Raw genomic sequence first — 14706 nt, 5'->3', positions numbered from 1 at the left:
TCTACTCGATATTAATCGTTCTTCAATGTTGCTTTGTTCACGCTGCTTATTCTCGTGGATCCATGATTAGAGTGAAATGATTTCACTCTATCATTCTTATATTCATCGTATTTAGTTATTGTTAGCCAATTTCACTCAATTCATTAATCTTAGGTTTTTAAAGGTAATTTCACTCTCTCCCGAGCGCTGAACAAAATAGTATGCAAAATCCAGTTAAACAATACCCCTATTAGCCTAACCCAATCAAGCATCCATTAAGCAACTTAATTTTGATTACCCGAATTAATTGGCCTCCCGAACTCAACTAACTCTAGCTGGTGTTTTTCCAATTCCAACATGTGAGAGTAATTCTACCGAGCCTAAATCTATACATTTGTATCTCTAATTCACGAAAACACAAATTAGAGCAATTAACATAGAGAAACACAAATGAATTAAATGGAAATCAAACTAACAATTGATAAAATATTCAAAACATAGTTCAGACAAGGTTACTTTAAGTCCTGGAATAATAATCTAACTCAACACAGAGGAATCCATAACTAAAAACAAAATCTAAAAACTAAAAGGGAAATAAAGGGAGAAAGAAGAACTATGTTGGAAGAATGATCTTCTAAATTTGAATCCATCATCTTCAAGGATCTTCAATGAAATCATGGGATTTGAGCCTCTAAAGTTCCCTCTTCTCTAGGGATTTTGCGCCTCTTTTTCCTCTCTTTCTTTTCAACTTTTCTTTACTAAGCCTTGTCTCATTCCACAAATTGGGCAAGAATCTCCTGAAGGTCTAAAGAAGACTCCGCTTGCTGAGGTTGAGTGGCATATCATGGCTCTGAAAAGTTAGAACTCTCTTCCCAACCTTGATTGTTTGGAGAATGATTCCAACACTAATTGTCATAATCGGCCATGTCGTCCAAAAAATAATAGGCTTCATCCGTCAATAATTGGTAAAAAGAGGTGGTACCATTTCCTCTTTCCACCTAAGTTCGTGTTGCGGTGCTTAACTGTTGAGGAAATTTTGTAGGTGACCTTTTTTCGAGAGGCCATGCTCGAGGACCACAATGAGCAATTCTTTGCAACTCCCCCAAGTACTATAAAACGGCTCTGAGTCTCATTGAGCAACTCTTAATCTTAAGAGGACTAGTCGACGCGACATCTTTAAGTACCTTGCAAAACAAAACACTCAAAAGGAAAAATTAAAACCAAGAAAACAAAATAAAAACTACAGAAACAAGCTAATTAAAAACAAAGAAAGGTAAAACAAAATAAAAATCAATAAAAAGTAAAGAAACACCTAAATTAAAATCGAGCTACTTACACATAATATTAACAACAATCTAAGACTAAATCTACATATCTAAATCTCTAATTCAATGGATTATCAATCTAGTTTGCCAATAGATGCATTTTCCCAAAAGTGTAATTTGTATCATCAAGTGTGATAAAAGATGAGCAAAACCATGTTAAACTTCAAAATGTGCAATCAAAATGGTTGACACCGTCACATGATGCTGTAACATGAGAATGCTAAATTGGTGAGTTTGAACCTATATGGGTTTTTTTATTGTTTGAATTGACATTAATGTCTAAATAAAGAATACAGTTTGAACCAATATTTGGTTACACTATTATAATTATGCATTTTTTTTTAAAAAAATGTGAGTAAAAATGGTTAGTGAAAATCTTTAAGTTAGTTTTGTAAACAGTATTTTAGGTTAGAACCTTAAGAACTTAGAGGATCGGTAAAGTTCTCTTCAACCTTCAATTTTAGGTTCAAATGAACCTTAAGTCCAGGTTCAAACCCAAATTGTCATGTCATGTGATCAAACTGGGTTCAAACCCGCCAAACAAACAGGGGTAAATTTCTGTATTTCTGTTTTGCTCTCTCTTTCTTTTTTTATTTTATTTTTAATTTCATAGGACACGTGGAGAAGCTGTGTAGGAAGAGGTTAAGAAGCTGCTTTTTTCCTACGGATCATATGCTCCAATATCCAATTTTGGCCCCTCTTCAAGTTTGAATTTATTAGAGGTTTCGCTGGCAGTGGTCCAGTGTGTAGAACTGGTTTCCTAATTTGATATGACATATGCAAGCTCTAATCGGACGGCAATGACAAGCCAAAATCATACGCCTCTCCAGGCAAGATCTCTAGCACCTTAAGGTTGTAATAATGATTTCGGTTCTTGCTAGGTTGCTTTTAGGATTTTCGCCAGATGAGCTGCGGGTCCTCTTACCAAACCATCAATTATAACACTACTAACCACTCTAGTACAGTAGACTTGTTCTTTATGAGGTTATATCCGAAGCATTTAATTTTATTCTGCAAATCAGGAACAAGAAGGCTATTTGTAGTTCACAGTTCAGTATTGAGAACCATTATGATGAGAAAAATGGTATTTATCTCCATGATAAATTATCATCGATCTCAAACAAATGGCTACCACTAAGTTTGGTATGATAAATTCTTATCGATCTCAAACAAATGGTTACCACTAAGTTTAGTCTCACTTATCTGTTTAACTGTTTAATAAAACTTATATAAGTAATGAGGTTTTAACTGTATGAGGAGAGTGTTTTTATGTTAATTGTTAAACTCTTATTTTGTTCACAATGATAATGCAACAATGCAATTATAATTTTTCGTATGCAAGTGGCGAGGTTTTAATTGTACGATGATGAATAATAGTGTTTTACGTTAATTATTATGAGAGCGTTTGGTAGATAGATTTACAATTATAATTCTAAATCTGTTTATAGTGATTTTAAATTATAATTCAGAATTAGTGTTTAGTTTAAATGATTTAGAATTTAATGTGATGTTTTAAATTAGAATCACTCATGATTTTAAAACCACACCCTCTTAATTTAAAGTGATTCAAATTCTTAATTTTAAATCATAATTTGAATTTAAAATTATAATTATGATTAAAATCATTTTAATTTAAATTATAGTACCAAACAAACTCTAAACTCTTATCAACATCATTCGTTCACAGTCTCTAAACTCTTATCAACATCATTCGTTCACAGTAATAATGTAACAACGCAACTACATTGGTCACGGACTTGTTGACATTAAAATGTTCTCCCGGTTAGAAGTACTTGTAAATATTAAATAATAAAGGTGTGGTCACACTCAATAATTATGTAGTATTTTCACTTTTTTCTACTAATTAAGAACTGCATGATATTTGGATTAGGTGGATGTTTGTACTTTCCACCATAATTAATTAATACATGTCGCGTCATCTTTATCGGATATTTATTTTTTATATTTATTTTTTATTTTAAATCACGATTTATAATTTTTTACAGTATTTTTTTTTCATAAAAAATAACATAAAATGAGAATAATTTTAAATTATGGTTCTGAATCAATGAATTAAGAGTTTGTTCTTTTTCATTTTTGAGTTAGGGTGACTTAAGTGATGATATTGAGTTGACTTTAAGTTATAACTTGAGTTGAAGTTGTAACTTGAGTTTGTATTTGGATGTGCACATTTGAGTTATGATTTAAATTAAGAATCTTTTTGAGTTTGTGTTTGGATGAGTCAAAACTTAAATTTGTATTTATATGGTATTTTAATAAAAACTCAATGGTGATGAAAAATTTTAATAGAGTATATGGGTGAGATTTTATTCGTTTTTTCGTTATGAATGCATAGAAAAAAAATCATCTCAAAGAATTAAAATGAAAACGTTATGATATTTTTAAGAATAGAAAAAATATTGTTCATTAACTTGAGTTCGAGTTTATGAACTCGAGTTAAAGGGGAAACTTGAACTCGAGTTTAGCCCCAAACTCGAGTTTAAACTCAAGTTCAAACTCAAATTTTACAAAAGAGCATGAACTTGAATAAAATTATAACTCGAGTTCAAATTTTTTTTGAGTTTCGTTGTAAAAGAACAACCCCTCAATGTCCATTTATTTTTGTTTGTTTCACTAGGTTAATTTAATTCAATTCAATTTGAACAGTTAATACAATTTGGTCTCGTTCACTTCGCGGATTCGAGTTGAGATGTGACATTTTATGAGAGCTTTTTACTATAGCAGAGAATTTTGATGTGACATTTTCTGAGAGTTTTTTACTGAGAAACATAAAGCTGAAAACTCGAATCAGTGAAATGAACGAGGCATAAGTTTGAATTATATTCTCCGTTTAAACTGAGTTAAACAGCTCAACTTAAAATTTAGCTCCCCCTTAGTTCAACCTTTCAAATTATTTTTGAACAATAAAAAGTGTCAACTCTCTCTGTTTTTCACACATACTAAACATAAATTTAAATTTTATTTCATATTCAAAGTAAAACTTTAACTGAACATTTAAACGTTAAATCAAACTACAATTTAAATCATATAATTTAAATTTTTATATTAAAATAAAAAATTCAAACTAATAAAATTCCAACTAGAAAACTATACACGGTAACTAGAACATAAGTCGATCAGCAAAAAAAAAAAAAAAGCGAAAAAAAAAAAAAAAAAAAAAAAAAAAAAAAACAGTACAACGTAAGTCGGATTTACCCAAAAAAAAAAAGAAAGTACAATGCAAGCCTGTTCTATCAAAAAGTGTGCCATGTAAGTATAATATTTGGCATTTTTAAAATTGTGACAAAACTTATAACATATAAATTCAGTAAAAATTGATCAAGAAAATAGTTTTTTTTTTCCGCTTTGCTGGAAAATTCTCATATAACTTTTGGGGCCAAAAAAAGAGGCAAGTTCTCATTATACAGTGGATATTTCTAAACGTTAATTCTAACTGAAATGCTATCAACATAAAATAAAACAGTAAATTTCAACCGTAAATTTGTTGTTCTTTAAGAGGACGTTTGGTTGGAGGATTCAAACAATGTGATTTGAATCATTTTTGATTTACGTGAATTTTTTATAAGAGAAAATACTGTAGCGAACTACGAATCATGATTCGAATCAGGGAACAAATTCCTCTACCAAACATCCTCTAAAATAGCTATGTAGAGTCTAGAAACAAGTTTTTACTTTTCAGTCAGTCTCTCTATTTCATGGACAAAAATTTTGCCGAAATTTTCAAAATTTTTGTGGAAATTTTAAATTTTTGAGGATTTTGAAATTTTTTTCCACTATAATATTGATATCAATAAAATATTAAGAAGAGATTAGAAATATCGCTCAAAATATTAATATCGGTATGCATATAGAATAATTGGAGTAGAATATTGGAAAATTTTGAAGAAATTTTGGTTATATCAAAAATGACAATTTTTAAAGTTATTTTTTGTTTTGTTTTGTTTTGTTTTTTTTTAAATTTACTTTATAATATCTATTTTATTGCATTATTTCTTTTGTCATCGAGCAAGGAGAGTGATGAATATTAAAAATGTAAACTGTTATGAGTTTACAATCGATGAATTTGTCTTCTAATTATTGCAACTATTATAAGAGACTTCTAATGTTAATTATTCATATAATCATAATTTTGGAAATCTTTGATAGGTATGAAATTTTGAATTATTCTCATCTGACCATATCACTACCATCTTAGACAAATGATTGTGGGAATTTACAATTTCTAATTCATAAAAATACAGTTAGAAGAAATCAACAAATCTTCATATGACACGTTCATAATTATGTTCGATATTATTTAAATAACATATCATAATATAAATATTATTTAAATCAAGATCTGATCCTGACTATATTTGAGCTTCATAAAACTTCTTTTGATATTAAAAAATATAATATGTATAATTTTTTTTTATGTAAAACTTATTTATTTATGTATATTTTTAATATTGGTGTTATAAAAAAATATTAAAAATATGTTCAAACGTAAATTTCTACTATTTTCGTAAAAGTAAAGTACCGTAAAATTCAAGTACCGATATTTTCATCCTGGTTCTGTTTATAAACCTCAGCTCTGGCCTTGAGTGGTGGCTCATGGTTAATCCAATTCTCAGCAGTACCAAACACCCGACAAACTCACTGTAAAAAGAGAGCAAGCGCAATCCCCAACCCCAAACCCCAAGGCCCCAACTTTCTCGCATCAATATCTCCGCCTCACCACCACCACTCTCCGACATCCATTTTTCTCCCAACTCTTTCATTCCATGACCGTTGGATTCAAAAACATCACCCTCTTTTCCCACCACAAAACCACTCTCTAAAACTGAAAACAACATCCCACATTTCAAAAAACCCAAAACCATGGGATGTTGTCTCAGCACCTCCCACTCCCACACCCACAAAGAAGAACCAACCCACCACCGCCGCGGCCGCAGTGTTCACCAGACGAGTCCTTCGCCGAAGCTCGAACCGCCGCACCCGCCGGTCCCCGTCGTTGAAGAAGAGTCCGTAAAGGAGGTCGTCCTCTCCGAAACCCCCGTGTCGAAACCGGCGACGACGTCGCCGAAGGTACCGATCCCCGAGAAGAGGAAGACCCACTCGCCTGTCAAGCTAGAACCGGAGCCCAAAGAGATCTCGGGGGATTCTCAGGTTTCGGAGTCGTTCGAATGTGAAGTCAGCGAGAGCTTCTCCTACTCCACGACGACGACCGTCACGGAGGTCAGAGACGACGAGGAGGCGATGAGCAAGAAGAGGAGAGATGTGGGTCCCAGAATTACCGCAAGCGGGTCTTCAGCGGTGGTCACTCGACGGAAGCGACCCAACTCCGGCGAGCTCACCGGTCGGAGAGGTAGAGGACACGTGTCGCCGGTGAGTAAGGTTGACCGCTCGTCGGAGAAGAGAAACCGCTTCGAGGCCGGTAAGACCGTTCGCGGGAGGGAATCGGGTCACATGAGGAGTACGCAGCTCAACGGTGGGTACGCGGCCGGAGTCCGGCGAGACGCCGGTGAGGTGTCGGTCCGGCGGTCGAGGTCACCGGCTCCCCGGGCAGCCGGTGGAGTGAGTAGAGGAGGGCTTGCAAGGAACGCGTCGAAGGGGACCGGACGAGCTGGTGGCCGGTCAGTGGGCGAGGTCGGAGAAAATGAAGATAAAAAGAAAGAGGAAGTGAGTAAGGAGGGATGTTCACAACTGGGAAATGAGTCTCTGGAAAATCCTTTGGTTTCATTGGAGTGTTTCATCTTTGTGTAATTTTGGCCTTTTGGTTGTTACACATTTTCTTTTGTGAAGTTCAAATTTTTCCTTGTATAGTATCTTAATTAATCCTTGTCTCTCTTTTCGCTTTCGGCTCTTTTCCCTAAGATTATGTTAATCTATGTAAAATGAACCTTCTAATTGTGTTGATGACTGATGAGTTTTGGACATTCTATCTTTTGTCTGTGGTGTTATTCTTCATCCGTGCTTTGGAAAATCTTGTAAATTTTGTGGTGATTGATTACATTAATGAAGAAACAATCTTTTACTTTTTTGTTTTATCTTTAGAAGAAGAAAAAAAAAAGTTGCATAAAGTTGTTTTTCTTTAAAAAAAAAAAAAAAAAAAAGAATTGTGGCCTTGAGATTGTAATAATATATATGGTCTAGGGATATGTAATGTAATCCTCGAATTGGAATCTCATCTTCTTCTCTTTTTTTGGGTCTTCTTCTCTTTTTTTGGGATGGTGAGAAGTAAAACAGAGACTTGTTTCCTTTTCGTTGGTGTTGGTGTAACAAGACACATTGTCACACCATTGTCTACCAGTAGATGCGAAGTACTACGAGAAACTCTGTACGAAAAAAAAAATCTCTGGTGATTTTACTTTCGTACATTTTGCAGAAAATTGAAATTTGAAAAGTAGAAGGTCCATCTTTTCTACTGAGTCTGTTCCTCTTCTTGCCTTCTTTCATCTTGGGTTTGGTTTAACCAGATTCCATCTCTCGCTCCACTTCATTCTTGGGCCTAAAGAAGGGTGGGGCTAACTCGGGTTTATTGGCCCATTTTTACGGAAATTGTAATAAATAACATATATACGAAACTAACTGAATTTTTATTTTAAGAGTTAGTTATAAATCATAGTTATTAGTTTTTTACGTATTTTTTTTATAAAATATTTAATTTTTAAAAATCAGAATCATAAATTATAATTCTGAATCTATAAACTAAGGCCCGTTCATTTCGTGAATTTGTTTTCAATTCGAGCTGAGATGTGATATTTTCTTCAAGCTTTTCACTGTAGCAGAAAAAGTTAGATGTGACATTTTTTGAGAGTTTTTTTTACTGTAGAAACCTAAAATTGAAAACTCGAATCAGTGAAATCAACGAGGTCTTATGTTTCATAAATTAAATTTACGAAACTAAATTAAGTAAATAATAGATTTTAAAATTATTTAAAATAAATAAAAGTTTATTATGTAAATTATTCATTTATGACTGGTAAAAAATATTTTACGTAATAAATTTTTTTTATTTATGTGAATTTTTTTTTACTAATTATAAAAAGAAATTTTACGTGAATTTTTTTTAACTGTAAATAAAATATTTACACAATAAATTATTATTTACTTTAAATAATTTTAAAATCTACTATTTGTTTCAATTATTTTCTATAAATATGATATTTACTTCATTCTCCCTCATTTTAAAGTATACAATAGAGCCATTTCTAAACCAAACTCAAGCAGCTTTTTTCTTTTCTTTTTGATATTAACACACTTAAGCAACTTGGGTTTGGATTGATTTTGAATCTCTTGATTCGAGTAATTGGGTTCATGGGTTAAACCTCTAGAACCCATAAACCAAACAAACTCATAGTTTATTCCGAAAAAAAAGCTGAGTCATTTTATGGCGTCTTCATAGCACTTGTGTGACTGTGTCGGTTTACAAGTCTATTATAACTTTTACAATTTTAATGTTTGAGGTTCACAAGTATATGGTCCAAATGCGCAAATTATCGTATTTTCTTTAAAACTCACTAGTTTATCGTAATTTACTCGCGCAACTCCACCGTTCGAAGCTCGTTAGTTTCAACGTAAATTGAGAAATTACTGTATTTCTATTACTTACACCCTCAACGTAAAATGAGAAACCACCGTATTTCCAGTACTTATACCGAGAATTCTTCTAGTGACATCAAAAAAGTTCTCGATAATACTTGTTCTACTATACCAACACAAGTGTAGTGATGCATACCGCGATGATAAATAGTACTGCTCCCCAAAATATACAAGACTTCACTCTTTTCTTCTGTAACAAATTGGTTAGTTTGAGATTAAACTGAAGTTTGGGGGACACTAGGATAGGAGGAGACTAATATGTAATCCTCAAGTTTAGGAATGTTCATCCTGCTTAATTCAAAACACTGCCTAATTAGCTAGTCTCCTTTCAAGATAGGCGAGGAGTGGAATGAATGGCCCATCGCATTCAAACTGGTCTAGCCTGGCCTTAATACAATTGGTCTAAAAATAACTACACTAGCCACAAACCACTTTTTGCAGAAACCAGAATTAGGAAGTCTAATTTACAAAAACGGGCTTTCTTTATACCAACGGTAGATCATTTGGAATTAATACCCCTCAAGAAGAAGAAGAAGAAGTGCAAATAATCTCAGACTTCATTCAAAGTCTGTGAAAGAGTGCTAGCCCTTTTCTCTATTCTTGATTGTTTGTTTCATGTTTGGTTTTGGGTTGAATTAGTTGCATTTGGTGAGAGATCCAGACATTGATGATGTTGATCATGAAAAGGCCGCGAGATTCCCTCCGGAGGACACGGTGCTGGCGCAGGATGAGCAATGAATGTCGGGATTTCTTCTCCAGGCATTAAGACTGATACTCCTCTTGCATAAACTGTCATCTGATCAACAAACATATAACACACTCAAGCAAGTTAACAAAATAAGGCCAGAAAGAGAATATTTAATTGAAAAAAAAAAAGAAAAAAGGAATTCTAAAGTAAATACTTTCAGCAGCACAACAATACCAAACTCCAAATGTGAGAAAGTACCGTAAAAGTAAACTAGTGAAGAAAAGATTAAAGAAGAACATGGAAGTCACTAAAAAAATCAAAGAGGACCATGTTGAAGGGTTACTTTTCAAGCATGCAGCTGGGTTGGCCGGTTTCATAATCCACCGCAAAGTCTTTGTGATGATTATTATTATTTTACCAAAGAAAAAAGGTAAAAGCAGTTAATAATCCGCTGTCACACAGGGGATGTGGCTTTTGCTTTATTATTCTTACACTAGAAGATAATAAGACATAGAAAATAAAGTTGAAAATTCCATTGTGAAGATAATAAAGTTGAAAATTTTGCAAGATCACGACTTCTTGTTATGGTGACACATGGCCTATATACGACAGCAAAAGTAGTTAGCATTAAGCCAAGATCATATTCATGAGTCATGAGTTTTACAATAGCGGAATATTGAGATGACAAAATGAGTTGGTTTTGGCCTTTTAAGGTAACAGACTATAGATAATGAATATAAAATAGATGTGGTATACGTTTAATCTAGGGAACATAATGTAGCATTGATATAATAAATTAGTTTCTCGTTGCCACATTGGTCATCTCAGCATGTGCTGAAGTTTGCCAATAGTCAATAACTTGCATCTTACACCACAAGCCTACGCCATCAAAATTCTCACCATTTTGTCTTGACATGTAAATTGTAATAGTATGTGTAACATGTGTTTAATGATTCGGGACAAACCTTGGGATGATCATGCCACATAAAAATTTTTATTTTAGACTACAGGACTTCTAATTTCGAAAAATGTCCAAACAGTATTACAAAAGTTTCTTTGTTTTTCCCTACTTGATAAACAAAAAGATAATGCTACGAGTGTAAAAAATCCTACCAATAAGATATAGTTTTAAGCTTTCAATTTACATAAGATTAAAATTATATTAAGTTTAATAAAATTTGATGGAAATCTACAAGTTCACAATTCTCCTAAATATTGTATCTCTTAGGTAAATCTTGAAAATATTTATGTCTATTTCATAACTTAAGTTGATAATTTAAATTGTGCATGTGAAAGAAAAATATTATAAAAAAAAAATTGAATTTAAACTTTTATAAGAAAAAACATTGTAATAAAAAAACTTTAATTTTGACTTGAATTATGACATTGAATTAAAATTAGAATTCACTTTTTTTTTTTGGGTGCTTATTAATATATCTGGAGATTTTGCTCTATACTGTTTTCTCGTGGATCTTTCTCTTGTTTCTTTATAACCTAATATAAGCCTCATTGATTGCCTATGGCCCTATGACAATTTTGAGCACTGAAGATTCAATTAGTATTCAATTTGGATGAGCTCGGCGCAAATTATGGTTGGAATGTTTCATGACACTTGAGACAAAACCAGATGATGATCATGACGTTTGGTTCTCTCACTAGCCCTAAAGATAATAAAGAACAAAAAGAGAATACTTAGCAACAAACTATTTTGGTTCATACTAATGTGTTGTGTTGCCTTCTAGTGTTTTCAAATGTATATGTGCGGACAAAAAACTGTGGCGAAATTAAATAAAAAGACATGGATATCGAACATGCTTATTTGTCAGACTCATTAACAACACATCCCACGTTAATGAATAGAAAAGACAAAAGCGAAATATTATGAGTATATATATTGTGTGAAGTATAAGTATTATTGTAGCTTTATGGTGTATTGTATTGTCATCTTATGTAGGATAATCAAGGATTATGATTCCGAGATCTTAAAAATCAAATTAGGTTACGTTAAAGTGCCGTTGTAATACACTTTTTAGGGTATAATAATGCCAATGCTATATAATGGTGCCCACTATTGAGAACCTCAAACCACCCCATTCATTATCTTCTATACGGGGATTAGGAATTATTTTAATTAATTTGGTCTTACATGTACTAAGCCACCAAGCTTCAAATTCCAATGCAGTAGGTGACAAGGAAAAAAGAAGAGGAATTAAGAATTATGAACAAAGTGCTTCAAAACTATATACCATATTGTAAAAATTTTTTAAGGAAAAAAAAAAAAAGAAGAATGTCAATTTTGTCAAAACAAGATTTTGGCTATAAATTTTGGATTAGAAACCATATGTAGTTACATTAATAAAGGTTATTATGGATGTTAAAGGCGTATCGGTATTGATAAAAGCCATACACAATGAATGGTCTACCAAGCAAGCAAAGAAAAAGTTTTTCCTTTTCCCATTTCTAATGATACGAGCTAGTTGCTATGGAATCCTGTAGTGTATGGAATGTATATAGAATGATTGGTCTCTTATCGGCCTTTTTGACTGCATGCTAAACTTTTCACTAGTTTTCTGAAACAATCAATTTAAATAGAAATATTGGAAAAAAAACCATAATCATATATTATTCCCGAAATAGAGAGGAGCAGTTTTCTAGTACTATGTGGCTTTGCAGTTTGAATTCTTGCTTATTCAACACATGCAAGTTGAATAGGCTTATAATCATAATTACCCGTGAAAGCAACAAACCGTCGTAAACAGAAAAAGAGAAGCAAAAAAGTTTAAGCTAGTAGTACTAATTAAAGGAACCGTCAAGATCATATTGCAGGGTTTACTCATTGAACTTTGTCTACCACCACATAAAAAACAAATAAATAAAAACCCAAAAAATTAAAAACAAAAAACAAAAAACAAAAAGAAGAAGGAAAATTGATCAAGAGATTAGAGATTATAGAGAGAGCTTACTTTGGGAGATGGATGATCAAGTTTGGCATGATGGCCATAGCCCATATTCTGTCGCTCGAGGTCCAAATTTGGAGGAGAATTAGCTGAGGAGGCCGGTGAAGATGATCTTGACCTGAGAAACTTCTCGAAGATTGCCATCAGAAGAAACATTGATATAAGAATAGCAGTGGCCACAAAGCCAAACGACACCGCATTGACTGAGCTATCCACGTGCCTCCAATACTCCTCTCTCTCTGCATTCTCAGTATTCAAACCCGCCATAACTGCCTGCACTGGAGCTACACCACCACCACCCATTTGCCGTTAAAAAGTCCCTATATATATATATTTATATATGTGTATATATGTTAGTTGTATGTGCTTAAGAATGATCCTCTTCCAAGCTATCTTCTTGGTGGGACATTACCAGCTATGCAAAGGAAACAAAGTGAAAAGAGAGGAGATATATATGTATATATATAACCCCAATTGAGCATTTTCTCTTTCAGTGATGACTTAAAAGAGTTTTTTTTTTTTTTTTTTTTGGTGGCTAAGAGCCTAAGAGAAGTTTATGTTGAGTAGAGGCGATATTTTATTATGACTCGCCTCTTGAAACTTAAGTGGGTGATAGAAAGCAGAGAAATCTAGTAAAAACCAAAGTTTTAGAGAGAGAGAGGGAGAGAGAGAGAGAGAGAGAGAGAGAAGAGAGGGAGAGAGAGATGGCTGGAGGCTGAAAAGAGAGCTCTATTATAATGAAGCTAGCGCATATTGTATTGGCTGAAAACCTATAGCTTTTTTCTCTTTCTTATTTTATTTTTTCTTTCTTAACATATAACTAGTGGTTAAAAAAGGATGAGCCAAGGAAAGAATCCTTTCAATTTTCGTGTTGTCAAACTTTTTCAATTTCGTGTTTTGACGCAACAAAAGGCACGACCCAGATGCCGGAATTATTAACCATGAATTCTCGTTATTATAATTGCCACACTTTTTATAATATTTTCTGTTTGTTTTTTAGTTCTTTTCCTTCACAACTCAGTGAAATCAGCGGATGATTCGCGTTAAACTTGTTAAATGGACGGCTGTGATTCACCGTAATTTCTGATGATGTTATGCATTATTGTATAATGAACGGTCAACGTCGTGGCTGATGACCAAAATTACGTGCACGAGGACCCAACTGCTCATTCGTTTTGTGGCTGTGACCTGTGAATGTGGGCCCAGAGACTGAGGTCAGTTCATGGTCAGAAGTGGGCCAAGAGTCCCGTGCGAGCTTGGGCCCATGTGCCAGCACCTTTTCTTTCGCATTCCCCTGCTCTCTGTCTCTGTCTCTCTCTCTCTCTCCAATGTTGAGTCCTCGGTGTTCATCATCTTTCTCTTCTTTTCATGTTTTTCCTTCTTTCCTTTTCGTTGTCAAATTATTAATATTTTTTTTGATACGTCAATTATTAATATTTCTACACTGTATATAAAACACGCTCAGGCTGCATGATTAACGACATATTCATTTTATTGTTTATAATTTGAGTTTTATTATAATAAATTTTTTTATAAATAATCATATTAAAATTTTTTATTATAATAAAAAAATTTTACATAAAATTACGTATTAATTTAAATTAAAAATTTAAATTAAAGAATTAAATAAATTTTAAATTTTTTTAAAGTCTTATTCATTTAACCGTTTTGAATTTAAAATTTGAGTTTTACTATAGTTAAAAACTCTTATAAAAATTCATATATAATCTTTTTTTACCATTAAAAACTCTTATATAAAACCACTTTTAAATTTAAATTAAAAACTCAATCTACTAAAGTCAAAACTTTCCCCCATTAAAGTTTTTGACCAACTATTTTTTGGTTACTTATTTTATAGTAAGTTGTGGGATTTCTCATGGCTTTCTCGATCCACCACATGTATTTTTTTTTTCTTTAATTAGCTTTGACACAAATTATATTAATTTTGAAATACCGAATGTGCCTCTTACTTGTACAAACACATACGAAACGAAAATAAAACAAAAAAAAAGAGGCAAAACTGAATTCATATACTTTTTTGGTCATTGGAGATAAGGTGGTGATGGGACGGTCCTATATATATATATATATATGACGAATATTTGTCCTAAAAAAATGTACCTTTATACCGCTACTAAAACCATGGTAATAT

At 32.8% G+C, this 14706-nt stretch overlaps 2 protein-coding genes across 2 annotated transcripts; one reads left to right on the top strand and one right to left on the bottom strand.

Annotated features, from left to right (window-relative positions):
- Nucleotides 1-6185: 6185 nt before the first annotated feature.
- On the top strand, nucleotides 6186-7070 carry LOC21404986. The gene has a single exon (XM_010097506.1). It carries the CDS (start codon nucleotides 6186-6188, stop codon nucleotides 7068-7070), a length of 885 nt encoding a protein of 294 aa, XP_010095808.1.
- Nucleotides 7071-9327: 2257 nt separating this feature from the next.
- Nucleotides 9328-13298, bottom strand: LOC21404985. Its single transcript, XM_010097505.2, has 2 exons — nucleotides 12561-13298; nucleotides 9328-9705 (listed from the first exon to the last, which is right to left on the bottom strand). Exons 1-2 carry the CDS (start codon nucleotides 12855-12857, stop codon nucleotides 9523-9525), a joined length of 480 nt encoding a protein of 159 aa, XP_010095807.1. The 5' UTR covers nucleotides 12858-13298; the 3' UTR covers nucleotides 9328-9522.
- Nucleotides 13299-14706: the final 1408 nt, after the last annotated feature.

This window comes from Morus notabilis, unplaced genomic scaffold (assembly GCF_000414095.1).
Source record: "Morus notabilis unplaced genomic scaffold, ASM41409v2 Scaffold19, whole genome shotgun sequence".
NCBI lineage: Eukaryota > Viridiplantae > Streptophyta > Magnoliopsida > Rosales > Moraceae > Morus > Morus notabilis.
The sequence above is the reverse complement of the archived record's forward strand: the minus strand, read 5'-3'. Positions and strand labels throughout refer to the sequence as shown.

Excerpts from the sequence above, each read along its gene's own strand:
- LOC21404986 (XM_010097506.1), top strand. The coding sequence starts at position 6,186 with ATGGGATGTTGTCTCAGCACCTCCCACTCCCACACCCACAAAGAAGAA.
- LOC21404985 (XM_010097505.2), bottom strand. The coding sequence starts at position 12,857 with ATGGGTGGTGGTGGTGTAGCTCCAGTGCAGGCAGTTATGGCGGGTTTG. Across the intron at positions 9,706-12,560 it reads TTGATCATCCATCTCCCAAA|ATGACAGTTTATGCAAGAGG; the intron begins GTAAGCTCTCTC and ends TTTGTTGATCAG.